Source organism: Pezoporus flaviventris, unplaced genomic scaffold (assembly GCF_033815535.1).
Source record: "Pezoporus flaviventris isolate CSIRO_AGI_PZ_B2104156 unplaced genomic scaffold, CSIRO_AGI_Pfla_v1 ptg000001l, whole genome shotgun sequence".
Lineage (NCBI taxonomy): Eukaryota > Metazoa > Chordata > Aves > Psittaciformes > Psittacidae > Pezoporus > Pezoporus flaviventris.
In genome coordinates, this window is record NW_026892549.1 from 35,085,859 (window position 1) to 35,113,361 (window position 27,503).

The 27,503-nt window shown below is 43.8% G+C and overlaps 1 protein-coding gene across 2 annotated transcripts in view; it reads right to left on the reverse strand.

The window, feature by feature from the left end:
- Window positions 1-2,685: 2,685 nt before the first annotated feature.
- The window catches only part of ZSWIM8 (zinc finger SWIM-type containing 8), a 64,472-nt gene continuing 39,654 nt past the window's right edge, over window positions 2,686-27,503 (reverse strand). Inside the window, exons 7-26 of one of the 2 annotated variants that reach the window (XM_061451469.1) lie at window positions 26,413-26,533; window positions 25,859-26,060; window positions 24,799-24,974; window positions 21,954-22,959; window positions 21,022-21,153; window positions 19,938-20,117; window positions 18,509-18,692; window positions 17,667-17,765; window positions 16,608-16,732; window positions 15,119-15,350; window positions 13,798-13,950; window positions 12,797-13,019; window positions 12,326-12,615; window positions 11,380-11,603; window positions 10,614-11,096; window positions 9,833-10,001; window positions 7,318-7,491; window positions 6,113-6,232; window positions 4,992-5,170; window positions 2,686-3,704 (exon numbers count right to left, since the gene is read on the reverse strand). In XM_061451469.1, coding sequence (XP_061307453.1) covers window positions 3,501-3,704; window positions 4,992-5,170; window positions 6,113-6,232; window positions 7,318-7,491; window positions 9,833-10,001; window positions 10,614-11,096; window positions 11,380-11,603; window positions 12,326-12,615; window positions 12,797-13,019; window positions 13,798-13,950; window positions 15,119-15,350; window positions 16,608-16,732; window positions 17,667-17,765; window positions 18,509-18,692; window positions 19,938-20,117; window positions 21,022-21,153; window positions 21,954-22,959; window positions 24,799-24,974; window positions 25,859-26,060; window positions 26,413-26,533 — 4,676 coding nt within the window. In that variant the 3' untranslated portion in view covers window positions 2,686-3,500. The remainder of the gene's footprint in view (window positions 3,705-4,991; window positions 5,171-6,112; window positions 6,233-7,317; window positions 7,492-9,832; window positions 10,002-10,613; window positions 11,097-11,379; window positions 11,604-12,325; window positions 12,616-12,796; window positions 13,020-13,797; window positions 13,951-15,118; window positions 15,351-16,607; window positions 16,733-17,666; window positions 17,766-18,508; window positions 18,693-19,937; window positions 20,118-21,021; window positions 21,154-21,953; window positions 22,960-24,798; window positions 24,975-25,858; window positions 26,061-26,412; window positions 26,534-27,503) is intronic. The other variant, XM_061451479.1, reaches the window with a different exon arrangement.

Consider the following 27,503-nt stretch of genomic DNA (forward strand, 5'->3'; position numbering starts at 1 on the left):
TATATTTCATGTGGCTACAAGAGCAAACAAGTCTGGCAAGTGAAGCATGTCATTGTGAGCAGAGGACACAGTAGAAGCATAGTCTAAAGACCTCATTCAACATGCCTTCAAGGAACAGTGAATTAGACTTCACCAAACATGACAATAACCCATTGCAAGGCCTCCCATCACAGAATATCATGTGTGCAGGTAGGTGCCAGGCCCTATCCAGACAAACACCTGTAGCTCTTAGTACTGACTGAACTCAGCATTTGCTGCCCAGCCTGGGGAGAGCTGACAGCCACCACAGAAAACAGCTTCTCAGCTATGTAAAATCATTTCTACACTGGAAGAGCTCTAAAGCATCCAACTGCTGCAGCAGGTGGCCTTCACTGCAACCACTTCATGTGTTGCTGGTAACGGCAAGGACCTAGAGAACATTTACTCTAAGTGAAAAAGACACGTGTTAACTGAAAGCCAAAGGAAATTTGAGTTGGCTACGACCTCTGCTTTTTTATAGCCTCCTGCTGAAATGTCCTTTCAGAACCAATGAGCATAAGTACTTCCCAAGCTCCTGGAATAGAGAACAAACTAACAAGACTAACTGGGTAATAATTTTTATGCCTTAATAGTAAATTAGTGCTTCTGGAGGCACCAGGGCTCATCTTATCCCTTATAAGTGAAAAATACCCAAAGAACCTCCCAGCCACATGCCAAGAAAATCCATCATCATCTCCTTTCTCACTTTCTCCTTTCTCCCTTTCCTTGCTCAGATACATTTCCATGGGATACAGCTCAGGAACAACAGATTAACAGATACAGAGATCTGACACTGGAAGTGTGTTCTGGAAGCAGCAACTCCACACAGTTCCCATCTCTGTTTGCTCACCCTGAGCAAACTCTTCCTTTCAGAGAAAAGACTGGAAATGTCTGAAACTACTGACCTGTGTCTCATACCACTGAGCTGCTTGTTCAGTCAGTGTCAGCTTGCAGTGAGATTCCCTGGCTATTCCTCTGTCTGGACTCTGCAGCTGCTGGAAGACAACTCTGACAAGGTCTATCACATGAAAGCAGTACAAACATGTATGAGGACTAGAATGGGCAAAATAACCAAACAGAGAAAGTACTGAGTACAGTGAAAGAAAACAGGCATTGTGATTTCTTTTCTCTTACTGTCTTCATGGCGTCTACACAGAATGACAGAAAGTACACTTCCAGATAAAGCCCCTTCTAACCTCATGGTAAGCAGCTCCACTGTATTTTTCCTATACAAAGATACGGGTGACAGTGCTCTCATGCTCCTGTATTTAACTACAGTGGTCTGAAAACTTGTCTGCTCAGGGTCTAAGTGTAATCTTCCAATAGACACCACAGATAAAGCTCTGCCATCTCATTTCCCTATGCAATCCAAATCCTCAATGCAGCAACAGTCACTTCGGCTCCTGATACTTAATACATTCATCTCTTTGCCCATTTCTCTTCTGCTTCTTTCATTCTAGAAGATGCTGCCTTCTCTTCCCCAAATTTTCTCCTATAAGCAGTAGAAAGGAAAAGATAAAACTTCATTAGAAAACTAATTTTTCTCCAAACTCCCTTCCCAGTCCTGAACATGTAAGAACCAGAAAGTACAGAGAGTGCTCCAGGAACCCAAACCTTCCAGACATCAAGGATGTGGTCTCCAGTCAAATCCAGGAGTTTTGCCCAGTAACAGGCAGCTCATAATCAACATTGTTTAGTTTAAAAGCCACAAAACACATTTTTACAAACATTATCATTCTATGAATCTATGATTTATCATTGCCATGCAACTAGATACCTTATGGAAGAACACAAGCGGCTGTAAGGAGATCTTTAAATAGCTACTGTTCCACAATCAAAAGCAGAGGAACCTCAGTCACGCTCTGGCCTGTGCAGTACACAAAGTCAAACCAAAGCAGCCTGTTCGTCTGTTTTGCCCTGTGCCTATGAGTTAGCTCATTTTTAAGAGTATCAATGAAAATATCAAACAGGCACATATTTCTAACTTATAGAAACTAAAAGCTCCCCACTCTCATTAGCCAAACCCAAGAAAGAAGCAAAATACATTACTCCTGAGAAATTGGATTCTTAACATCCATCAGTCACCTGACTTCCAGTTTTAAAAGCCCTGAAATTTATGTGCTTGTATGCTTACAAATGGCAGGAGCCTTTTTGACTTCCTTGGTATAAAAATAAAAGCTTTCTAAAACTAATTTTCCACAGTGCTGTCTCTACTGGATATCTTGCACAGTCCACCAAACATCTCCCAAAATGCATGGGAGCAGACCACTAGCCGCCTTTAACAATTACATCAAGGTGAACAGCTACTGTTCTGCATGATACTTTGAAAAAACAGAGCTCTGCATCACCACACAATACCACTGGTGTGAAGACCAGCAAAGTAACCTGTTGGCTGGCAGAAGTGTAGGCAGAACACCTCGGGCTTCCACCAACTGCCCTGACACCCATCACTTGACCCAGTCCGCACATGCCTCAGCCTCTGCAGAGGCATTTCGTTCTCAGAGCAGTACCAGGCAAGCTTGTGTAAAAGCTCTGGCCACCTGTTTCGTGCTGGGCTGCTGTCCCCCAAAGCCGGACAGCTATCTACCAGAGGTCACAGAAGCTCCCACTGAGACAAGCTGGCCAGCAACATCAGACTGTCGACATCATAGCAGAGGGAAGAGAGAATCAGTCTAAGAAAACAAGTGTTTAATCAGGAAACAAGAAGACAAGGGATAAGAAACTGATTACAGGAGAGTAATACCCCAGCAAAAAGAAACGTGATTGTACAACTCCGAACAAAACATCCTATGAGCCAGCAGTGCCCAATGAGGGACGCTCCTGAGAAAGAGCCCAAGCACTTCTGGCAGTCTCCAGGCAGCTCGGCACAGTCACGACTCTGACTGCCCAAGCTCCAGCCTCTGCCCTCAGCAGCTGCTGCAGAAAGCCGCAGAGGTGGCCCTGGCCCTGCTACTCCAGTCTTCAGCTTCTCTCAGCAGGAGGCGCTGAAAGGAATGAAGGGAGCATGGCTGGCTGTGCAGAGCAGTCCCAGCCTCTCCCGAAAGGAGGTGGTATGTGGAGTAAGAGAAGCCCATACAGAAAAAAAGTTTACATATTTATAAATGCCGAAATAAATATTTAAGACAGAATCCCCCACCCCCCTAACATGTGCGTGTTCACACTGCAAACTGCTCGCAGGACAGCCTTCAGGGGCTCTGGGAAAAAAGCAGTGACTACACCACGGGGCAGCCAGCTCAACTTCCTTCTTGTTTCCTGATGCTTCTGAAGCCTGCAGCCCACTGAGGAGGAGGAGGAAGAGCGAGCAAGCGGAGCGCCAACACACAACAGTGCTGGAGAGGAATGTCATGGTATAAATACATCAGATCAGTGGTTTCCAACAAGTTAAATCTAAAATAAAAAAGACACCAGAAGGAAGGATGGTGTAAATGGAACTACAACTATGCGGGACAAAGGGTTGCGTGTCCGTGGAGCTCCGCCTGCTGTCACGGCGAAAAGGTGGTCATTTCCAGAGAGACCCTTTGCCACAGCTCTTTTGTCTGCTTGCTGCGCTTTAAGTTCTGGAGAATATCATTGAACTGCATCATGCCCATGGGAGTCAGGCAGAAGGCGCTTCTGGCGCTGCGGATGGCATTCACAAAGTCATCATAGTCAGCTGGAGTGAGATGGATCAGACGATGATGGATGTACTGGATGGGAACAAGGAAAGAGCCTTTAGGTGTTTGCTCGTCACCCTCATTCTGTGACAGAGAAAGACTCAGTATCGCATGATCATGTTACCCCACGAGAGGTCCCAAGACTCAGAGGCTTTAACAGAGGACAGCTAGCTTAAAAGACATATCTTACAATCTAAACACAGACAAAGTAGAGGTTCCCTCAGAGCATCAAAATGCACTCCACAGCATCAGCAGGTGTTCCCTCCTTCATGAGCACTAAATTAGGCCATTGCACAGCACAAAAGGGCCAACTAATGCTCTACCCCACCACCCATCAGCATCTAACCCTCAAACCTTTCATTCTGCAGGTTATATACGTGGAAACCCAGCACATTCACTGCTGGGCTTACACTAACTTGCTACAAAATATCACTAGGCTTTACACTGTGCTTCTATCAGTTTCTCAACTAAGGCCCCAAAACTGCACGACCAGCTTTTGGGCTCAAGTGAAGAAGCTCTCATCTCTCCAAAGTATCACCTAATCCAACCTGGGCAACGTGTCTGCAGAACCACCCTTCTGATCATTTATTCAAGAGAAGCATGTACAGGAGGAGTGTCCTGTCTACACTGTTTTAGGGAACATGCGACACTGTTTTCAACGTAGAATCATAGAACAGTTAGGGTTGGAAAGGACCTTAAGATCATCTAGTCCCAGCTCCCCTGCCATGGGGAGGGACACCTCCCACTAAACCATGCCACCCACGGCTCTGTCCAACCTGGCCTAAACACTTGTCCTGATTTCAATAAATCCCAGGGTATCTCAATCTGTACTGGCAGCTGACCAAGCCACCTCCACCATTAGTGCCAGCACTGGTACACCAGCCAGCCATGCCCAGGCTTCACAAGCAGGGGAAGACAGGTTACAAACAAGGAAAGGCAAAAAAAAAAGGCAGGCTATGAAGAGAGGTGGACAGGGGGCTTGAAAGCACAGCAAAGAAAAAGCATAGGAGTTAAAAGGTATGGGTAGCATTTGGAGCGAGGAAGAAAGATGACAGGGAACACAGAACCACCCCATCCTTCACAGAGAGCACAGAGGCAAAAGGCCTTGAAAGAAGCAGTACAATGAGGTTGTTTGCATGCACTCTCCATACTGGCAAGTGATGCCTTTTCTTATCCCTCCTGAGGGAGACAGATGCATCAGGCAATGGACCAGTTCAGATACCAGTACACAAGGTCCCTTCTCCTCTGCACATGCACACACACAGACAGTACATGCATGCAGGGAAGCTTTGATAGGCAAGAAGGCAGGCCATACATTACCTGCATATATGCTTGCTGGCACCTCTGCACCAGCTGGTGGAAGGCTGGGGTGCGCAGGTGGTTGTGCACATGGGCAGGGTTGAGCCTCTGTAGAGCTTCCATGATGATCTCCTGGAGCACAAAAGGGCTCAGCACCCCCTTGGCTGCACCAACGCAAAACTGATGCACGTAGTTTACACCTGCACAGGAAGGAGAAGTCAGAACAACAGTGTTAAGGTAAGAGATACCAACTATTTCCCAGCAAGAGCCTGGATGTGGAGCACCTTCTTCTCAGTGTAATGTGTCCTCCAGCAGGCTTGAGGGAGACAGTCTAGCAAACGCATGGGGACAAGAGATCATCCTGATATATCCATCAGGTCTGAGTAGATACCAGGTACCACCTCAGTGACTGGTATTTCCCATGTCCACCTGTCTATTTCAAGTGGATATGAAAGAAAACTGACATGGCAAAGATAACTACAGAGGCAAGGATACACTGCACCTCCTCCCACTGCTTCTTGACTGCCCATCTAGGAAGCACCTAGATACCCCAGCACTGAGGCCTCAGGGAAGCTGGAGATAGTCAAGCTTCCCTATCACCGCCTGCAGTGCTAGTCCCCCAGCAGCAACAGCAGAAGCCATGCCACTAGACAGGTTGTTTGTAAAAGGGTGGTTTCTTTGAAGTTCTTACCGCTTATGAAAGAATTGAAAACACGAACCAACAAAAAAGATCCAAGAGCAAAGTGGAAGTAAAAACAAAAAACAAAACCCCAATTAACTGGTGGTTTGAGCACCTATTGCTATAAAAGGCCTTCACAGAAGCTGTAAATATACATAAGAAAGAGGAACACCTACAAGAAAGAATTACTGTTATAGAATGGAAGAGATACAAGCTCTGAGCCCTGTCCAACCCCATGCACTTCATCTAGTGCCTCAAAATTCAACAGCATGCCTACAGAACCCAGAAATGGGACAACTGCCGGGATGAAAGAGCAGCAGAAATCTTCTGAAACACTCTCAGAAATGGGACTGGATATCAGGCTCACCCACTCTTTGAAGTTTCACTCTTTGAAGAGCTTTTTCCCACCATAGTCCAAATCCCAGCAAGTGGATTTCTGATGAAGTACTGCTCTGAGCCTTACCTAACTTTGCAGCTAACCCAAGGAGCCATTTTACATCCTCTGTGTAGGGTGGGCTGCGGGAGAAGTTGTTGGGGTGGTCGTTGTGAGCTCTTCGGCCAAGCATCTCCAGAGCCAGCATCCCTGTGAGAAAGGGGCAGCCACAGTCAAGCAGCACTTCTGCCCAGTGAGACTCAGTCTAGCATTTCACTCACTGCAACGCAACCTGATTGGCCTGCCTTTCATCAGCAGAAAATTCCCTAGCGGCAAAGAGTCCAGAGAGACACAAAAGGCCCATCTTGGAGCCTGTCACTGCAGGAAGTATCTGCAAGAACATCTGGATCTGCTGCTCCAGGCTGGGAAATCTGCACAGCCATCACAGCTCACAAGAGCTGCAAAGAGATACTTCATTAAACAGCTACAGCAAGGTCAGTGAGATAGCCCCGAAGGCTGCACTACAGGAGGCGTCTTTGGAGGAGGATTTGCTCTAAATTTCGCAACAGAGAAGCTACCCAAACCAACCTACCCCTTTGCAAAGACAACAGGTCAACTCTGAGCTGCAGTATTGCCAAACTAAAAAGATGTCACTCATGCTATTAAAGTTCTTCAGGCAAATCCTCCCATTTAAACACTTCTAAAATACCAACAGGTGCCATGCCTTGATCTTCCAGACCGTCTTTCCCACCCCCACTTCTCTGTTATTGAGGCTATTAAACACCTTTCACGGCTTGCCACTTACCACTGCAATGTCTTCTATGACATCTGCACCCCTTTCTGGCTAACTCTCCAAGAAACTGAAGTTTCCTCCATTCCCGTCTTCAACTACCTAGCTGGAGAGGTAGAGGGCACATCCCTCAGTGCCTCTGAATATTATGGTATTATTAAACTAGAGGTGTGCCTTCACCATCCATGAGCAGCAGCAGCGGCTCACTTTTCACAGTCATATCCTTAGAGCCCTATCCATGCTCCTTTATGTACACCTGCTGAAAGGCAAGACTCTTCCCAGCTCTAACCCACTTCACTTTCTCTTCTATCCTGACAGCCCTCAACAGCAGCTGTTTGATCTTCTATTACTCTGCCTCCATTTTTAGCCTCCACATACTATAATGGATTTGCTTTCCCCATGTACCTAAGGTGCCATCACCCCCAATAGGTGCAGCAGCAAATTGCTTGCAACTGCCCTGAAGCCCTTGAGAAGGGGCCATAGAAACCCACTTGGCCGTCCTTACCAACTCGGTATGCAGAGTGGAGGTAGTGCAGACCTTGGGGGCTCACAGGCTGACTGTGCTGCTCATCCTCGGCAGGAAAACTCCCTGTAACAAGGGAGTTGGGCTGTGAGGACATGGTTGTCATGGAAGCCCCCTGAATCGCTGGGAACGTTGATCCTGCATGGACATTTCCTACTGAAGAGAGCAAAACAGCAGCATTAGGACCCAGCACCAGCCTAAAGGAAGGTTCACTTGGGCCATCATCTCTCTCACCTGACCACCCCCTGTCAATGTAGTATTCCCTAAACAGAACAATATAGCAACTACAAACCACAGACTTACAACTGGAATACAACAGGCTACAAATATCTCTATTTTCCTTGCAAGCTGGGTCTGGAGACAGTCGGTTACATGCTTGTCTATCTCTTTAGCAGTATACCATGAACATACACATCGTCCATGTTCTACACGTAAATACACGGGTTGACTCGAAGGTCTTTGCCATTATTAAATGAAATGTCTGGTTCTGATTTCTTCTCCAAGGAAATAAGCATGTGCATCTCTACAGCTGATAAGAAATTGCTGTGGAAAATCATGGAGCAGGAACAGTGTTAAGTCACTCGAAGATCAAGTCCAACATTGTGAGATTGCTCCACTTCTGTTCTAAGACAGCTTACCATGAGGGAAGAGTGTTACTGGAGACTAGCCTCCAATCCATCCTTGGAGAGAACAGCTATTGCATGCGCTCATAGCACATATCAAAGGTAAAAACAAGCAAGGAAATTTGAGAAGCTGTCACCTTCAGATACTTAACTAGCATGGGCAAAATCAAGGGAAATCACAGGAATATCCATTATGCACCACCTCAACTTGGAGAGACACCAATTAACACTGAGACAATAAGCTGTATTACTGACAAGGAACAGAGTATAACTGACTCTCCCTCTCAAGAAAGCTACAGAGAGAAAAAGAGCAAGGTTTGCTTGCCAGTTCCAGAGCAGAGATGCCACTAGGTGTGTGTGCACATTGTTACCCTTATTTTATGCTTCTCTGTGGTGCTGCTACACCAGCACCACCAAAGTGCTCCAAGTTCCGGTTTCTTTTCCTCTGCCATCTCCAGCTTTTTTTTAAATGTTTACCAGTGAACAGTTGAACACTCAAGAACAGTGTGCTCCCATGAAAAATCTGTGTGACCTCCTCAACCAAGCAGACACACAGTGCCAAACACCCACAAAGCAGGGTGAAATCTGTGCTGCATTTGAAGCCTGGTAAGAATAACCCGTAAGAATGAGCTGAATTGTAGCCAGAGCTCAAGCGTCACCACGTGATTAGGTACTCCAGGAACAGTGAAGCAGTATTTTAAGAACTGGAAACAGAAGTTTATGCAATCCATAAACAATGGCAACTGGAAAGGGTGGGGTTGTTTTTTCCTGTTATTATTTTAAGCACTCTAAGATGAGTTAGCAGTGCTGGAAGAATTCATAACTCTTTGGAGGAGTACCGAAATGGTTTCTCATGATTCAGAGTCACAGCATCAGCCCAGGACTACAGCTGCTTGCAAAAGACACTCTTCAGATCCTGAGGTCTTCAGGACTATTCTATTTGCTTTTGTGGTGGCTTTTGGCACCAAAATGCAAGATAAAAATAACTGAAAAGATTCTCCTGATAATCTGGATATGAAGGCTCTGAAGTATTTTCCCACATACCAGTTTTCCAGCACCTGGTGAGTTGCAAAGCAGTGATAAGCAAACATACAGAGGCAAACACTACAGCCTCTTGAGTGAGGGGATAACAGAGCTTTGGTCAACCATGACCCATTGGTGCAAAACCCCATGGCAATAAAAGCATGTCCACAGTTCAGTTAACATCTGCTCTTCCAGAGCTGCACACTACTTGATGGGTCTCCACCACCACTCTAGTCCCAACACAACATGTGAGTAACCAAACTGCCATTGAAATGATCCTGCCAAAACAGCTGTCCTCTCTACATTTCAGACACTGGCCACCTTCAACCCCTTCAGGCAGGAAAGACTTAGTACTATCAGTACTTAAAATTAGTTAAATTTAATAATTAGTTAAATTAATTGGTTAAATTTAATAACTAGTTAAAATTAGTACTATTGCAGCCAGTAGTGTGCCTGCTTCTTGCACTCTATTCTTCAGATCTTAAGGAACCACCTACTCAAGATCACCTATGCTCACCTTGCTAAAAAGAGAGGGGGGATAAATCTCTAGTTAAAGTCAGAACAGGCAGAATAGCTCCAACCAAACTTTAATCTGAGAAGCCAAAATAATCCCATACTGAAAATTTAGCTAAACAGAATTAAAGCTCCACTAGTTGAATCAGGCCCTCTCATGAATCCCAGTACCCCTGAGCATCTGTATCTTTAGGATAGAGTGGATTTGACCAGAACATTTCAGTGCAAGAACCCTGGCAGAACTTGTAATCAGTGCAGAGCAGGACTTGCCTGGAGTACAGCTAGGAAACGCAGTAAATAAACCTATGCTACACACAGCCCAGAGCTGTAACACTTACTTGCTACATTGGAAGACAATGACATTCCTGTCTCGCTGTGATAAGGATGCACCGCAATCTGCGTCATGGATGGGACGGGCACTCCAGGGAATGACACTGCTGTAGCTGCCAGCGATGGTGGTGTTACTGAGTAAGGATATTGTGCTCCTATGAAGGCTGGATGGACACCCTACAATAGAAAACAATATAGCAGTCGTGTCTAATTCGTCTGACTGCTTAGAAGTAGTCCAAAACACAATGTCCCCACACAAACCCCAGAGCATCGGAAGTCCAATCTGACAGGGAGGTGAAAGCACAGAAAGAAGCAGCACAGTAACTACCCACACCACATGACCATTACATATGCTTGCTCCTCCTTCTTTTAAATCTAATCAGTTTTAAGAAAACCACCCCAAGAGCTTTCAGAAATAGGCAGAAACTAAAATAACCCTTACTTGGTTTTCCCTCTATAGTCTCTATTTAGTCTGCAGGTCCTCAAGAAGACAAGCTTTCTGTCCAGTGCCTTCTGACAAACTATATAGCAATAAAAATTTAGAACTATTTATGTATTACATGTTATGCTCTCTTGAGACTTTCACTGCACCCACTGAAGGCTCCTCATTACGCAAAAACTGAACTGGGGAACCAAAGTAGCACCGCAGATCAGAAAGTAGTTGAGAGCAGAAGCTAGATCTCAAGCCATGGCAGGTCTGAGCTCCATGCTCTCCCCAGTCTGATATAATCCCTCTGGAAGCAGCTACACAAAGTCACTGTAAATGATCAAGCCACAGGCAACACTCACCTGTGGGTACGCCGAGCCAGGGACTGGGAAGACAGCTGGGCGTGGCATATGCTGGATAGTGTGTCCAATATACTGTGGGTTACAGGGGATGTGGGTCTGAAGGGTGGTGTAAGGATGAAGACCCTGCGTGTGTGTATGTGCCATTGCTGGCCCTGCCATTGTATGCTGCTGATACATGGTTGACCCCACAGAGATCACAGGCATGACTGATGCTGTTGCTGTTACCGAAGTTGCCACTGTTACAGTGGTTGCCTCAGAGGTCACCCGGTTGTCTGTCAACCCACGTGCTGCTTCAGAGGCAGCCCGTGCACCACTAGCACTGCAGCCAGTGGCACCTTCTCTCTGGGCTGGGGTCCCACCAACAGTCTGTTCATAAAGCCAGTACCACTGGTGAGCTACTTCAAAGAGGACTTCTGGGTACACACCGCCTCCTTTGGCTGCCTCTTCTACTGCCATACAGGCCTTTTCCAGCATTGTATTATCCTGGGGGCAGTGAAAAAAAAACAGAAGTGAAGAATGCAACACCAGAAACACAGGAAGGCAAAACTACAACAGGAGAGAAGTATAAGGCACTCTAAAATGACTGATGCCATGGTGAGAAGGCAGACCACAGTTATGCAGCAGAATAACCAGAGTTATTCATGCAACAAAAGAAATGCACAAAACTGGGATAAAAGCTGTCCAGTGGCAGAAGAGCCAATCCCACAAGTAACATCCTTGATGTTAGAAATCAGCTTGTACTAGCTAGCCTCCATGTGACACTCACCTGTTCCTTACACTGCACCAGAGCCCTCTGGATCTCATTTGGGTTCAGGGCATGGGCATGGGGCAAGCAGCTGAGTGCTAGTTCAGCAGCTGCCCGCACCATGTTGGAGTCTCTGGCCCGAGAAGCTCTGTCTGCCAATGATGCCACCTCTGGGGGAGTCAGATGTCCATCCCAACACTCCACCAAGATGTTCAAGGCTGCGCTACCAATCTCCATGGCTTGCCCTAAAAGGAAGGGAGAAGATTCTCACACCACTGTATGCCCAGTGCAGTTCCAGTCAGCTTTCCCTCAACAGAAGGTGCACTCCTTGCTTCCTTCAGGAGTAGCAACAGAATCTAGCTGCTTCCCTTAGGTGGCTCTTCCTCCCAAAACCACATGACAGGCAAGAGCCCTCAATAAGCGAGCACAGAGTGATGGTACCATTATCAGAGTTTAGTTAAAGATACATCTGAGGTAGTGAGAGGAACTTGCTACAGCCTGGACTGATGCTCTATTTCCATCACGTCAGGAAAACATGCATTTTCAGGGGTGTTTATCATGCTCTAGAAGCCATGTGCATAGAGAGCAAGTAGTAGGTCTGGGTGTGAATAGGAGGACAGTGAAATGATGAACACGGACAAACAGCAAGTTCAGACTTGACAAATGACTGTGTCTTCAGCAGACCCCTGAAGAAGAATGTAAGACCAGTCTCTGTGAGAGAAGTGGTCTATGGCTCTGAAGAATGAAGCATGTTGTGCTTCAAACAAGAAACAGTTCACAAGAACATTCTAGGCTAAAGAAGCGCCTCTGTGTAAATCACTGGTCCTCAGCTTCTACTGCTATCTGTGCCAGCAGCTTACGTGGTTACCACAGCACATCAGCATCACCATTTTGGGGAATAAGCTTGCCTCCCTCCCCCTCCCTTCATGCCCAAAAGTAAGGTTCCCAATAATAGTTTTTCTGTAACCTGTGATCCAAGAGACATGGGAGGAGTATGTTCGAGACAGCCAATTAGGAGACACAAAGTTGTGCAGGCCTAGTGCATACAGCCCAATCTCGAAGGCGCAGAGGTGAAGGTTGCGGTGTGGTCCCTGGTGCCCACCACTGGAGGAAGGGTGGGTAAAGATAGAGGTACTGCTGTTTCCACCTGCTTTGATAAGGACTGTCTTGGCCAACTCAAAGTAGAAGTGAGCAGCTGCCTCTGAGGGCTGGTTTGGAACATGAGGAGCATGGCTCTCCAGCCGCCTCCCTTTGTACCTAGAAGAAAAAGAGGGACCTTTCAGACAGCAGCAAGTATGCCAGATTCACTAGCTGGAGTGCAGAGTTCCCATCTTTAGGGTCCAGAGGAAAAAAAGGAAACTCTCCCAAGGAAGTATCTTCTGATACACACATGCTCCCTGACATCAGGCTCAGAGGTTGCACTGGTATCATCCATTACCTGCCAACTTCCACAGTCTTTGCACGGGCTCCCCCACTGGCTCTCCTACTGCCACTGGAAGAGGAAGATCCCAGTGAATCACTTGAAGAACTGCTGATGCTGTCACTGTCCTGTCCTCTGCCCCAGGATGTTGTTGCCCATCCTCCACGTAGCGGACGCCGACTGAGTGTTGGAGAACTGTCAGAGGTGGTTTCAGGAGCACTGCTGTCTATACTAGCCATGCCTACATCAGAAGCAACATAGCAGTGTCACCAGGGTTGGTAAATGTAATGTGGGTAGGTAAACTCCTATCTGTATCACCTACAACCTCAACTAAGATCAGTCATGTCAGTCAGCCTTACTGCTGCCAGGCATTCAACTTTGCAAATTAAGAGAGATTAAATTAGTCAGTTTGGCCACAGCCATCAGTGACATTTTACAGTTCTCAGATTAAAAAGCAGAAGAGTCCAAGAACAACATGTCTTTATTTCCCCTTTCACACCATCCTGGCCCCTCACCCCATCTGCCAAGTTTTGTGGCAGAGTATAACAACAAGAAGCAAATAACACGTACAAAATCAAGTTCCACAGACTGTACAACTACGAACAAAAGCCTTCTGATATATGCTGCACAATTTACACAAAGCTTCTTCACATCCTCAGCCTCCAACTTACACCTTTCCCAAGAAAAGTATAAAGAGGCAGCAGCTCCTCTGAATTTGTTTCTAGACCCAGAAGCACAGTGCTTTACTCCCAGAGTCCAGCAATCATTCAGATCCGGATAACTAATCCATCACCTAGAACATATCTGGTGTGAGAAAGATATAGTAACTTGTCATACAGAAGTGGGCAGGAAATCTGAAGCAAAACCTATTTCTCCATGCCAAGCATCTCAGAGACAATCAGCTATGGCTGTAGTACAGGAAAGACTGACAAGTGGAATGAAAGAGCAAGGGAATTGCTGAAACCCCAGCAGGCTGCCTAGCACAGCACTAGATGCTGTATGAGCTCATCTGTTCCTACCTGTGTGTTTCTTCTTCTGCCTGACAGGTGAACCCCAGCATCTCCCATTGTATCCACCTCGGTTTCCAAGGGCCAGACGACTGGGGACCTTTCCCTCTTGTTTTAGGACAGTGGCCTCTGCAGCTGGCTCACAGGGGGACTTCTGAGAGTTGTCTGCATGAAGAGGACAGTGACAAGGTAAACATTATGATTTATTTCTGTGTATCTAAAACCAGATGTGGCCATTTAAAAGACATAAAAAGATGCAGGATTTTTATAAAATGAGTGCTATTGATGAGCAAGACTATCCCAGTTTTCTTTCACTATTAAGCATATCATTCAATACCAGGCCAAGAACATCTAATTTGAACTCCTCAAGATTTGGAAAAATTTGCTGCAACTATGGAAAAATTTTAGAATAAAGATGCTTCAGCAACCCTAACTTTATTGCAGTCATCCTCAGCTAGTATTGATCTCTTTGGAAAGAGTTAAGAGAGCACTTGCTTTCCACAAAATGCTGCTGTATGTGGTGCTTGCCACCAAAGTGGAAACACAGCTTGAAGAAAATCATGTTTCACTGAATCACAGAATCAGAAAATCAGCTAGGTTGGAAAACACCTTTAAGATCAAATCCAATCTATCCCAGGAATGCCAAGTCCACCACTAAACCATGTCACAAGGGCCTTGTCTACACAGTTTTTGAACACTTCCAGGGAGACTGATTCCACTGTTTCCCTGGGCACCCTGTTCCAATGTCTTACCACCCTTTCAGTGAAGAAATTTTTCCTAATATCCAGTCTAAATCTCCCCTGATGCAGCCTGAGGCCGGTACTTCTTGTCCTATCACTTGGATAGGGAAAGAGATCAGCCACCTCCTCTCTCCATCCTCCTTTCAGGTAGTAGAGATCCTCCCTGGTACCCCCTGAGCCTTCTCTTCTTCAGATTAAACAACCGAGTTTCCAGTTTCTCCCCAATGCCCTTCAGCAATCTTAGGTATTTATCTTGCATGACTGTTTTCTGACTCAGTGTGTAACTTCTTGAAATCCTGCACCTCTGTGATGCAAGCCTAAAAGATGGAGTCATGGTAGTTTTATGCTAACTGATTATACAACTGGCTCAAGATAGGAAAACCTGAAAATCAGCCTGAACCTCTATGAAACAAGAATGTGCACAGAAATGGATTCAGCCAAACAGATAATGGGGCAATGACATCCTAGTAACCACCAAGCAGCCACATGGTAATATAATCATTCTACTAACCGAAACAGACAGAAATGTACATTTCCAGTTTTGCATAGATGACAGAAGGGTTTCAACATAGCCTTTACAAAGCACCTCTTACCCTGTGCACTCTTCTCCACAAAGTTCTCAGGACTGCTCTGGACTGCAGTGCTTACAGCAGCTTGCTGAGTGACAGAAGCCCCTGGAAGCTGCTGGATAGCCGCAGTGGACTGGGCAGCATGTTTGGAAGGAGATTTTTGATTTGCTACTGCAGGCTTGCTGGATGAGTAGAAGGAACTCAGAGTCTGTGGTTTATGAGTCTGACTCTCTCGGTCCAGGAGTTTGTCTAAAATCTAACAGCAAGGAATAAAGGAAAGGAATAATTAAAAAGAGCTTAGCGGAAGGATAAGAGAACAGGCATTACACTAAGCCACAGAGGGCAAGTACCAAATCAGCTTCTGGTGAACAATATCTTGTTGGAGGAAAAAAAAAGAAAATGCTTATTCTCTAGAAAGTAGGCATTGTCTTCCTGGACTGAAGATGAGCACAGCTCAAAGCCATGTGGTCTGCATTACCGAGGAAGCAACGATTCATTCGTACTCAGTAATATTCCCATTTTCACTTCAGCTACTGGCTTTATTTGAAAAGCACCCAAACCTCACAATAAATAACTCCAGTATATCAAGGACAGAATGGAAGACTCTATATTTAGTTCTGTCAATCATTAGATGTGTTTAAGTTACCAAAATTATGTGCTCAACATTCAAAAAATAGTGCCCTACCATACTGAGAAACTGGTAAAGCCACTAAGAAACTGCCGTCTACCAGCCTACTTTCTTGTCCCTATTTATTACATAATTGGGGAACAACGCATGACCGCATTTTATGGGTTTGTCCATTTCTACTATTCATTCTCCACATGAAATGAAAACCATGAGTGTGACAGAGCATGCATCTGCAGATGACTGATATCAGTGCCCCTGGTATTCCCTGGAGAAGAGTATAGCAGAAGTGCTTCTCCTTTAGGAGACAGAAAGAGACTAATAATATTCTTGCTGGATAGAAGGGTTTCTGAATATAAAAGATTAATAAAACCCTTTCTGAAGCTTCAGCATTTTTGGTATTTTTCTCCTCCTCTGGGGTGGAGGGGCAGAGTTTTACTATCTCTCTTGCATGAGGAATTAAGGCATAGATGGACTGAAATAGTATATCAAAGAGAAGAGAGGTTAAGATACTAAGGCTTTGCTAGATACACTACTCTGCAAGCCAACATTCCTACAGCAAAACAGAAGTGATCCCCAGACAGCACACAGAGTGCACAGAAAAACTGTGGGACAAACGACTTTTTTTAGCAGGTAACCAAAAGCATTAAAAGCAGTGAGAATGCACCTCCCAACTGGACCTTAAGAAACCTATGGAAAAGGTGCCTCTTCCAGGTTAATGCACACTGCAATCAGATTCTGCATCAGTGGAGGAACATAAATATCACAACATAGCTTGTAAATCATCAGTACACTACACAGCAACTTATGCTCACTGGCAAAACTATTAAATCCATCAAAATTCAAACATGTTTTGTTCCACATCTCTCCTTTCAGAGGAAAACTCACCTTCTTCAGCTTAGACTGATCATCCTTGTAAGTAATCATCAGAGCTAGAGCCAGATCCCCTTTCTCCCTTCGGGTGCCTTCACACAATAGAGGATGTTCTGCTTCACTGACAGTTGTTTTCATGCCTGCAGGCCAGAAGAGAGCGGATGAAGAGACAAGTGAGCTCATGGGACTACACAACATCATGAGCACTATGTATACCTCAGACTGTTTTATTCACCTCTCTGTCACAAGCAAAAAAGATTCCTCGCCATTTTTCTGTTAACTTCAGAAATAGGTAATGAATAAAAAGCAGCTGCTATCTGTCCCCAGAATACTAAGCTCGCTACAACTGTCAGAACAACCAGAACTTAAACACCACAGGAAAAGAGACCAGGCAAGCCCACAACTCCATCTTGAAAAAAGCTTCTCCAGTTTCTGCAGAAGCTACAAGCCAGCATTCCCACACCATAAAGAACTCATCTTTCTCCTTTCAGGGATGAGACAACAGAGGACAGGCCTTGTTTAACTAATTTTATTCCTTTTTGCATGTTGCTTTTAAGCAGGCAAACAGTACTGTCAACATAATATATATAATCACTGCTTTGTTGCTGAAGCTGATATAATGAGGCAAGAATCCAGTATTATGCTAAGATGATACGATTATGCTTAAGAGTACTTCTGCTATTCTTTCATTATCATTGTCTAACCTCTTCTTCAAAGAACAAATGATTGCCTTTTGCTCTCTGAAAGTGTTCATCCCCATTAAAGTCCAGGCAATATATCTTCTGTGACAAAAAAAGCCATAAGAAAGCTAAAATTCATGTTACTATTTTAATATACAGTTCCTGTACTGTATCTCATTTCCATTTTTCACAGCTTTGCAAAGACACCTCAACCCTGGCATGTAGAATCCTTCTGTGTCTGGTTCTGACAAACCATGCAAACATTTTCATTTCTGCACCAAACTAGAATGAACTACTAACTCTCACCCTATGAATGTACCCTGCCTCTCACCATCCAAAATGAGACAGGATGCAAAATACAGATAACAAGAATTTTCTTGTAAGAGATTCTTACCAAGAGCAGCAACAGCTGCCTCAAAACCAAGTTCTTCATCTCCAGGCATTTCATTATTCCAATTACGGCTTGGGGGTCTAGAGCCTGTAGGAGAAATCACTGAAAGACAACAACAGAATTAGTACTCAGCTTTCCAAACTGAGGACGTTGAGGCAAAAGACATTTCTGAGAGCTTTCTGAATTTGCAAAGCTTCCTCTGGTCCTATTCATAGCCTTTTACCAGTTTTGAGACCACAGCACTGTCCTGTTGGAGTTGTTTTTTCTCCTTCTCTCTCTAAACACAGAAGGCTTCAAACCAGGCAGGTATATTGCCAAGTCAGTCATCACAATATACCTGTCTGGTTTGATTCAGTCAGAACCCCAGTTTCTTGTGTTCTTTTTTTAAATACTAAATTTATATTAGCTTCTTCTGAATATAACCAGCATGAGAGTAGAAAAATCAGTCATAACTATGCAGAGCATACAGAGAGTGCTGAAATGTAGTAAGTGCTCAGTTGTTCTCAAATGTATGGAAGAAGGAGACACAGTTCCACTGGGACACAAAGTACCTCTAAATCAACATGGAGGGGAAGTTCAAACAACTGGGTGAAGAATCATAGAATAGTTAGGGTTGGAAAGGACCTTAAGATCATCTAGTTCCAACTCCCCTGCCGTGGGCAGGGACACCTTACGCTAAATCATATCACCCAAGGCTTCGTCCAACCTGGTCTTGAACACTGCCAGGGATGGAGTATTCACATTAGGTTTTTCATATAAAGAAGACAGTTTTGCTTTGAAAACCCTTTCAAGACCTGACATTATCAGAACATGCTGTTGGCAGACTCAAGCCATGCAGACAGTACCTGGAGTGCACAGGACATCAAATATAAAACTAGCCAACATCAGAGGCAGGACAGGACGGTAATCACATAATGTCCCTTCTCGCAGTTCTTCAGCTCTTCCTCGAATACTGTTCATCTCATTAGTGCCCAAGGGAATCTTCTTCAACAGGGCTACAATCTCAGACTCCTGATATGCCAGCTTCACCTGGTAGTATCCACAAGTAAACAGAAGAAGCTGGCATCAGCACAGGCCTGTGAGCAGTAGACTTTTTCCCTATACAATAAAAATTATTGCTGTACTTTATGTATCATTAAATTATAACAACTATTAGAACCCTAGCCATCTTGACCATTGCCTCCACACTGAACACAGATTTTCAAATCTAAGTCTTGCTTCATATTATACACAAATTTTTTACTCAAATTATTGATCTTGAGCTGTATATAGAAAAAATACACATCTGCTTTAATAGGAATACTAGGAGAAGTATTCAAATGGATATTTGACTTGAAAAGGTGATTACTCCTAACTGCGGGAAGAAAGGATGCTATGTCAATGAATCCATTCAAGACAACAGAGGCTGACTAGCAGAAGAATGGACACAGGGTGGCAGCACCCATGCCACGCAGGTGAAATCCTACATTTCACTAGCCTGCGGCATTCCTGAATTCTCTCCGTTCTTAACATGTGAAAGTGATTGTTTTCTTTTAGGTAGTAAGTGACTGCCAATCTCACAATCTAAGCAGGCTGTAAGAAGTACAGATAATTATTGTAACAAGTGTAGCTGGTGGATACCTAGCAACAATACGCACCTCTGCAGTGAAAAACAAGGCAACTGCAAATCACACAGACAAGCTCTTAATTGGACACTTCTTTTTTCTAAACAGGAAGCCTAATATTAATCAAGCATTGTCCAAAATAATATGCCTGCACATTGCATATGTTCACTTGGCAACAAATAAGATATCAGCAAGAACAACAATTACACCAATTCACGTTAAGAAATAAGCTTCAAATCATTTCACCAATGCAAATATAGACAATTGTACTTATGAATAGCTTTCTTTTCCCCAGATTAGCCAAGCAAACTGGAAACTTATTTACAATAAGAAGCAAACTTTTCTGATTGAAATAATATATTCATAAGAGAGTTTGTACTCATTTAAATATTTTCAAGCCTGTAGTTTCATGTGAAACCAAAGGCCTGCGGGCACATGAGATGTAAGCTACCTATCAATGAAGGTAACACCAGAAGAAGTGTTACCTAACAATTTTTCTGGCAGACCAATATGTGCTAATGGGATGTCCACACAATCCATTTAGTCCCACTGCAGTTAATTTTAAGGAAACATGAAAGCATAACCAAATGTGAGTTAAAATGGAAACCACACGGGCATTCATGCAAAACAATGTTGCCTATGTATACTGCCTTTCTGAGATGTTTCGTACCTCCAGAGCCTTTGTAGAGGCAGGTGGTCTCTGCAGCTCCAGAGCAAACATTCCTATTTGGAAGGCCAGGTTGTGGTATTCTAGTCGCTCACTCAACACAGTCAGCAAGAAAGCAGCTTTAGATAAGGTGTTGGTTGCCATCCACGTCTGCTTGCTGGTTGACACCTTGATTTTTTTGCCCTGTGTGAGGAGGAATTTGTAACAGGATACTTTCCTAAACATCCTAAATTATTCTATGCTTGTGTTCCTACCCTTTGCAATAATTAGTGAACAGAAGAAAGCATAAAACATTTAAATTTTATTCCATTTGCTAAGGAATCACAAATACATATCATTACTTCCCCTTTCTCAACCCAGCACAACACAGTGGAAGAGCTGGCCTGCTGATGTGACATATGTCCACTATTGGACTGATGCTGTGCAGGCAGATGTTGCATGCCTGTCCTTTCCAAGGGAACCATTCCATACAACATACACTACTTAGTGCCACTACAAGTGATTTTCCAGAAACTTATGCTGATTTCTTTCCTGTCCAATCCTTTATCCTTAAACAGCAAAACCTGTAACATTTCCAGTGCTGCACATTGCAAAATGGGAGACTAAGGTTTTGGAGAGAATCACAAGAAAGAGGGTCATCTGCACAGAGCTGCACAAAAATCAAGACTTCTTATGGCTGCTGTATAAACTTGTAGCACACAGTAGCAGTTATCTCTTAAACAACATCCTTTGAAGCTAATGTCAAACAAGGTGTTCTGTTCAATTTGTTTAAAACAGATTCCTAAAGGAGCTGCAGCTTTTAACACAGAAACCAAGCTTCTCTCTGAAACGTAAGGAAAAGCAAAGAAGCTTTTAATTAAATCTGAGTTTCTGAAGATTCCAAATTCTGCCAAATAGCCTCTTATTTTATTCACACACACACACACACAGAGTGACCAGACACACTGACAACATTCAGGGAAGTTCAACCCAGAGAAAGCATCAGCGAAGGGCCCAAATCACAGCCTGGAAATGCTGTTGTAATCCATTCCACATATTCTTTCTAACTTACTCTCTACCCCCAGAATTAAACAAGGTTGCTCTCTACCTTAGTTGGTGGCTGCTCCACTTTGAGATCTGGAGGGTTGGCCAGCAGATCCCTGGCAAGATCTACAGTTAAGCGGCATGCTTCACTACTGTATCCATGTGCATGCAGGGCCTCTGCACAGGCAAACAGGATCTGCAAGGAAGAACAAATGGTCGTATTCAAACAACACTCCCCCAGGCTGAAGCTAGCCTGCTCAAACTACCTGTCACAAAGACTTCAAACACAATCCATAATTAATCTCAGCAGCAGGTTTTCTTAAAGTCCTCCTGACCTGGACCTTCACCCCCATTCCTTTAAGCACCTCCCTAAAAAGCCTTTCCTCCCAGATTAAGTTCCATCCTCCCTCCAAGTGCTGTAACAGATGAGAGAATAATGCAAAATAACATAAACCCCTGACTGGCTGACAGAAACTATTTCCATGCATCTCCATTTCATCTGCTTGTTCATACAGGTGCAAGCTCTAAACACATTTTGGAGTTATTACAGCAATGTGACACAGTCTATTTAGATTGCCTCTGACTTTCCAGAGAATTTCTGCTTACATGGTTAGATTTAATTTTTTCCTACAGGGCATGTCTTGGTCTTACTTTTAATTTCAGGTCAATTTTGTTGTTTGCAAGAGTGAGACTAAGTAAAAGACACACATGGTTTTGCCTATATTTTTAAATCCTGAGTGTGAGATGGGACTAGCTTAAACTGGGACACGCTTGAAATTAGCACAGAAATAGGGAGTTAAGCTTGTGGGAAACAGATGTGTGATACCACTGCATTAAGGCTGTAGATGCCTTATGATAGCAGTTATAATGACATTATTATAAGCACTTGATTTAACAACATAATAGGTTAAGGGTGACAGCGAGGAGGGTGGTGAGACAGTAATGTATACAATACATAAAACTGCAAAACAGTGTTCTGAAATTGGTCTAGCTCACCTCCATCCGGTTCTCCTGCTCCAGAGGCCTTATACCAGCAAATACATCCTCCTCTTCGTTTCCCCCTTCAGCTTTGTCATCATCTTCTTTGGCTACCTCTTGTGGATTCAGATAGTACACCTGGTAATCGTCTTCCTCCTCTCCATCATCCCCTCCCCCTGCTGCACCATTCTCTCCCATTTCTTCTGGCTTCAGACTCACACCACCACTGTTCTCATCTGCAGAAGGCAAGTCATCATCACCACTACCTATTTCCCCCACAGGATCCTTGGGTGATTTCTTGGCCATGGAACTGCTCCTGACACTGGGCTCAGGTCCCTCAGAGAAGTACACGCCAGCATCCTCCTCAAAGGTGTCTCTGTAGCTCCTGCTCAGTGGACTTTCTGTAAAACTAAATGTGTTGCTGGCTTCTGCCCCCAGAGCCAAGCTGCTGTCATCCAGGCTCATCTCTGCCAAGTCCGGCTCCAGAGAGCTGTCTTCACTGCTCATGCGGCGTTTCCCACTATGTTTACTGGTCAAGCCTTTGCTCACTGCCAACTTTGCTTTGCCCACTGCAGTCTTATACACAGCTTTGTCACCTTCTGCTGAAAGTCGCCTCAGAACTCTCTGTGGTGTTTCAGAGACAGCTTTCCGCTTCCCAGTGAGTTCCTTTGGACGAACTGCTGGCTCCTGGGGAGAGGGACGCAGCCTGTCCGCAGGCTGAAGACATGGTCCCCCAGGCTCCTGTCCATGGGTTCGGCCAGCCTCACAGGCAATTTCTGCATACTGCAACCGGCAGCTCCTCTGCTGGATGGCCTTTACCCAACAGAATGAGTTTTTCTTGTCAGTGCTGCTATATGTAATCCCAGGAATGGGATAAGCTTCCTCCCAGTTGAAGTAACAGGCTTCCACAGCTGGCTTGAAACCCTGGAAGAGCTTCTCCAGTGATTTCTTGTGCTGACCCCTCTTAACATTATCTATGACTTTCAGCTGCCACTGTCTGAGCTGTGAGCAAAGGTCCCTGCGCCTAAGAGAAGAAATAAAAGGAAAAAAGATTAGAAAGCAGACAGAAAATGTACCTGTGACAAACTACCTCTTACCCCACAAACATCTCTTCCTTCTGGTCAGAAACACCTGCTGAACTAAGTATAAACAGCATTTGTAAGGAGACAGGCTGAAAAAAGGAAATGGGTATTATTAACAACAAAGTCCTAGACAGGCCCATAATATAGAAACAAACTGTGAACAGCACTAACATGAAAGCACAATATAAACTGGGACGTTTAAAATGAAATACTGTCTGCTTTGTTTGCTTATCTACCCCAAATAAGATATTAGGGATGTAAGCTCAGCAGTCTGAGACCCGTGAGCGCCATGGGGAACCGCTGCTGGAAACATTCATAAAACAGTTTGCACCAGCTGTGAAACAACCCCAGTCAAGACAATCTAATCAGCCTACTCAGGGAAGCACAATGCCAGCCAGACAGGACCACCTAATCTACCTTCCAGACATTTACCTCTTTACCTTGATAGGCCTACCTAGAACCCAACAATTTAATTCAGGTTTTAGCAGGCTGACCTCAGGAGACTAAACTGTTGCAAGCCACAGGCACAAAACAAGCAAGACAAAAATAACTGATATTCAAATAACTCTGAAGAAAAAGCAAGCTGGTAAGGTTATACAGACTTAAATTACACAGCAGTTAGTCCCATGCCCCATATTACCATGGGAAGAACAAAGCATTTCTGCATTTCCCAGCTCCAAATATCACATAAGGCCTAAGCATGAGCAAAACAAGCTAAACGGATTACACGTTTGGGTGATCTAATTCAAAAAAGAGGAAAAGACATTTCTAGAAATTGCACCAATTGTCTCAGTCAATTGCCATCTTGTTTCTGCCACAGATTTCAGAGATCTGAGGTACAAGCCCAACACTTCAATCCTTTCAGATTTCCTATCAAAAGCAAAAGAACAATTAAAAACATTAAATCAAAACGGGGAGACCCAATTTAGGTGCAAAGGACAAAAGGGGCTAAAAAGAATAGACTGCTTCTATTTGTCCACTAAAGAAATTAATAACAAGGGAGCAGACTGGCAGCGCTAAATTAAGGAGAGGATTTTCAGAAGGAAAAAGAAGAAAGGGGAGCTACTCAGGAAAGGTAATATAAGGATGAGAGCCTGCAATGAATTAGGAATGAGGCAGCAAGTCTCTGTGTGATTCACTGGAAAGAATAGCAAGGATGGGTAGAAGAGGGCTCTTCTTGATGACTACTCAAACGCCAAGAGAATAGGTAATCAAGCAGGAGCATTTCAATTATGCATGAGCTCAAGTAGGAGATGTGAGCAAATTTGAACTGTGCCAAATAACTCAAATGTGAATATACATAGCACAACTTCATACTTTAAAAGCCAAAACTCTTTATGATTTTCTATGTGACCTGACTGATGTTTATTTTAAGCCTCAATCCCAGTTTCCTACAGATTTTTGTCTTTATCTCCTATATTTAGCTGCTTCATATTGTAAACTGCATAAGACAGAAACTGCATCCATTTTAGTAACTTAGTATTCCTGATGTACCTTACATACATAGGGCATTTTATTAATGTTACACAACAGTTCACAGAAAGCAAAATCTGTTAATGTGTAATTGCATTGAAAATACCATCCTGTTTTCATTTGTTCTGAAAAACTTTTCCTGGGCACTTATAGCACGTTAAGCTAATACAGTACATTTTTACACACCACACTTGGTAAACTAGGTAATGAAGTAATGATACAAACACAAGAAATCTACTGGAAGGAACTCCAGAGTGTGCTTGAACATCACAGAAACAGAAGAGACAGGATCTGATTCACATGCTCACCTCTGTGGACTAACAGTTGGGTCAAGGACAGCCAGTCTCCAAAGAATCACCATCTCATCACACATACTTGCACAAGCATGAGCAGCTACTTCTGACTGGCCATTGCTGCGTCCTGTGTGCCCACTAGCACTGCTGTGTGACGCAGATGTTCGCACACTGTACCACCAGCCGGTTATCTGTAGAAGAAAATGTTCGGTGGAGCTATGTTGTGGCCAACACCTCATCTTCAGCTCTCATAACCACAAGGAAAGAGGATCCGTGGCATGCTTTTATTTGACTCCAAAATAACTACGACCATTTAAGCAGCATTGGTTTGTAAGAACTAAGGACCTCTGAAAATTTCTCTGGTTAGAAGGCATGTGCCCACAGAACAAAACACTCATGGGAGATTCTCTTACTAGAGGCCTTCAAACTTGAAAGGAAAAAGTGAACAAATGTGATAAATGAAGCATTTCGTTTCCCTTGCTCAAAGCTGAGCTATGTGATAAGAGCAATAAATAAACTTACATTGCAATTTATATTACAGAACAAGATCAATGTCCTGATCTGTCAAAGGAAACCTTTTTCCTAATATTATTTTTAAGAATATATTTTAAAAAATTATTAAAACTCATCAAAAGGTATCTTTTACAATAATAACAAAAGACTCGGATTCTACAACCTAACATATTTTTGACAGCTTATATATACTGATACGTGACATGATATATGATGTACTTTGCTTAGAAAAAAAAACAACCCAATATTTAAACAAATCACTTTGATTGGGCAGAAATCAAATCAAATATGTTGAACAAAAGAGAACAGACCCCCTATATTCATGTTAAAGTGACTGAGGCACTTTTGGGATACAGTGTTACCAGGACAACATTAAATCAGGACACAAAGAAACTGTATGTAACATCATTTTAGCTTGGAGAAATACATGCCCATAATGCATACAGACTGTCAAAAAAAAGAAATAACTATTCAGCCATGGATTGTACAGGCACATGACACCAGTCACTGGCTCAGCCTGGTTCCTCGGAATTTCCCCCGTCCACAGCAGAGATGTGAATACCTGCTCATAGTTGAGACACTGGTCAGTCAGAATCTCCAGCAAAGGAGCTGCATTGCTATCCCGCCTCTTAAACATCTCTCGCACAATTGAAAGCAGGTTCCATATTCCTTCAGGCTCTCTTCCTCGCAGGGGACGCAGGAGGCAGGCCCACTCAGCAGCAGCTGGTGGCTCCGTGGAAGAGAGATACATTGAATTCACATCACTGTAGATTGAAAAGCAGCGATGAGGAAAAAATAAATCAAGCACAGACATACAAAATCCTGAGTATATTCTATGTCCAGAAATTTATTTGCACCTTAAATGGGACAGATAGGCATAACCCAAAAGAGAGGATGTATAACACGACTGACAACACCACACAAGCAAGGTATTATGCAAACACAGTGTGCTCTACTGAAATAACATTGGACAAGCTATACAGCCCCAGATGAGTGACCATGAAACTAAACATCCTTCAGTTCGTGGCATTACATAAGGGTACAGGCTATAATACAGCAAATGAACTTGCAGATTACATTAATATCACATTTTCCCTTCAATGGGAAACAGTTTACCTGAAAACAACAGGAGAGGGTCCACAGAATTTGTGAAGGGTTTTCTTTATGTTGTCACTCAGAGTAGACTCATCTAAGTACCAGGTGCTTTGATCTGATGCAGAGGGTCCAGCAGTGGGATCTCGACAAAAGAATAGCACATATACAGTCTGGAGGATTTGAAGATATTTTCCTCTGCGTGCCCAACCACAGAGATTATAGGGAGTACACAGGCAGCGTTACTCAGCTTATTTCACCTGCTGCATAACTCACTATTCAGAACTATCTTAAAATGCTATCGTAACATTACCTTAAGCACTGACAACACTAAATCGAGAGACATTGCTGGCATGCTGAATGGTAGCATCACAATCAGTGGGACCAGGAGAAGTTCAAGGACTGTGCCAATAGAAACCTCATGAAGTTCATTGAGGAAAAATGTACATTCCTGTACCTGGGACAGGACACCCCATGCATCAGTGCAGAGTGAAAACCAAGTAAGTGAGTAGCTGATAGGTTTTGATGATCATGGTGGATGCCAAGCTGAACACAAACCAATGGCAAACTTTTACTGAAAACACAAAACAAACAAAACCAACAACCAGCCAACCAACCAACCAAAAAGCCTCTGCAAACTCAGCTGTACTAAAATAAAGTACAGCTGACAGATTTAAGGAACTTATTTTATCCCCCTGTACTTAGCACTGGTAAAGTTACACCTGGAATGTTGTATCCAGTTTTGGGTCCCCCCACCCAGGAATGACAATAAGGAACTAGAGAGCATATAATGGAGGGGTATTAAGATAGCTGGGGACACAGAGCACATGATTTATGAGATGAGATTGAGGAAAATGGGATAATTTCCTTTAAAAAGGAGAGGGTGAGGGGTGACCATTAACAGCCTACAACTACTGGAATCACAAACACAGCACAAACTCTTCTTGGCAGTAGTAGCAGACAGTAAAAAGGATATTCATACTGGATAGTAGGAAAAAATTGTTGACCGAAAGCATAATGCAGCACTAAAACAACAATACTCTGCAACATCTCTGATAACCTAGATTTAGCTAAACTAGCCCCAGCCACGGCTAAGCCAATCTAGTGTTGCGAGT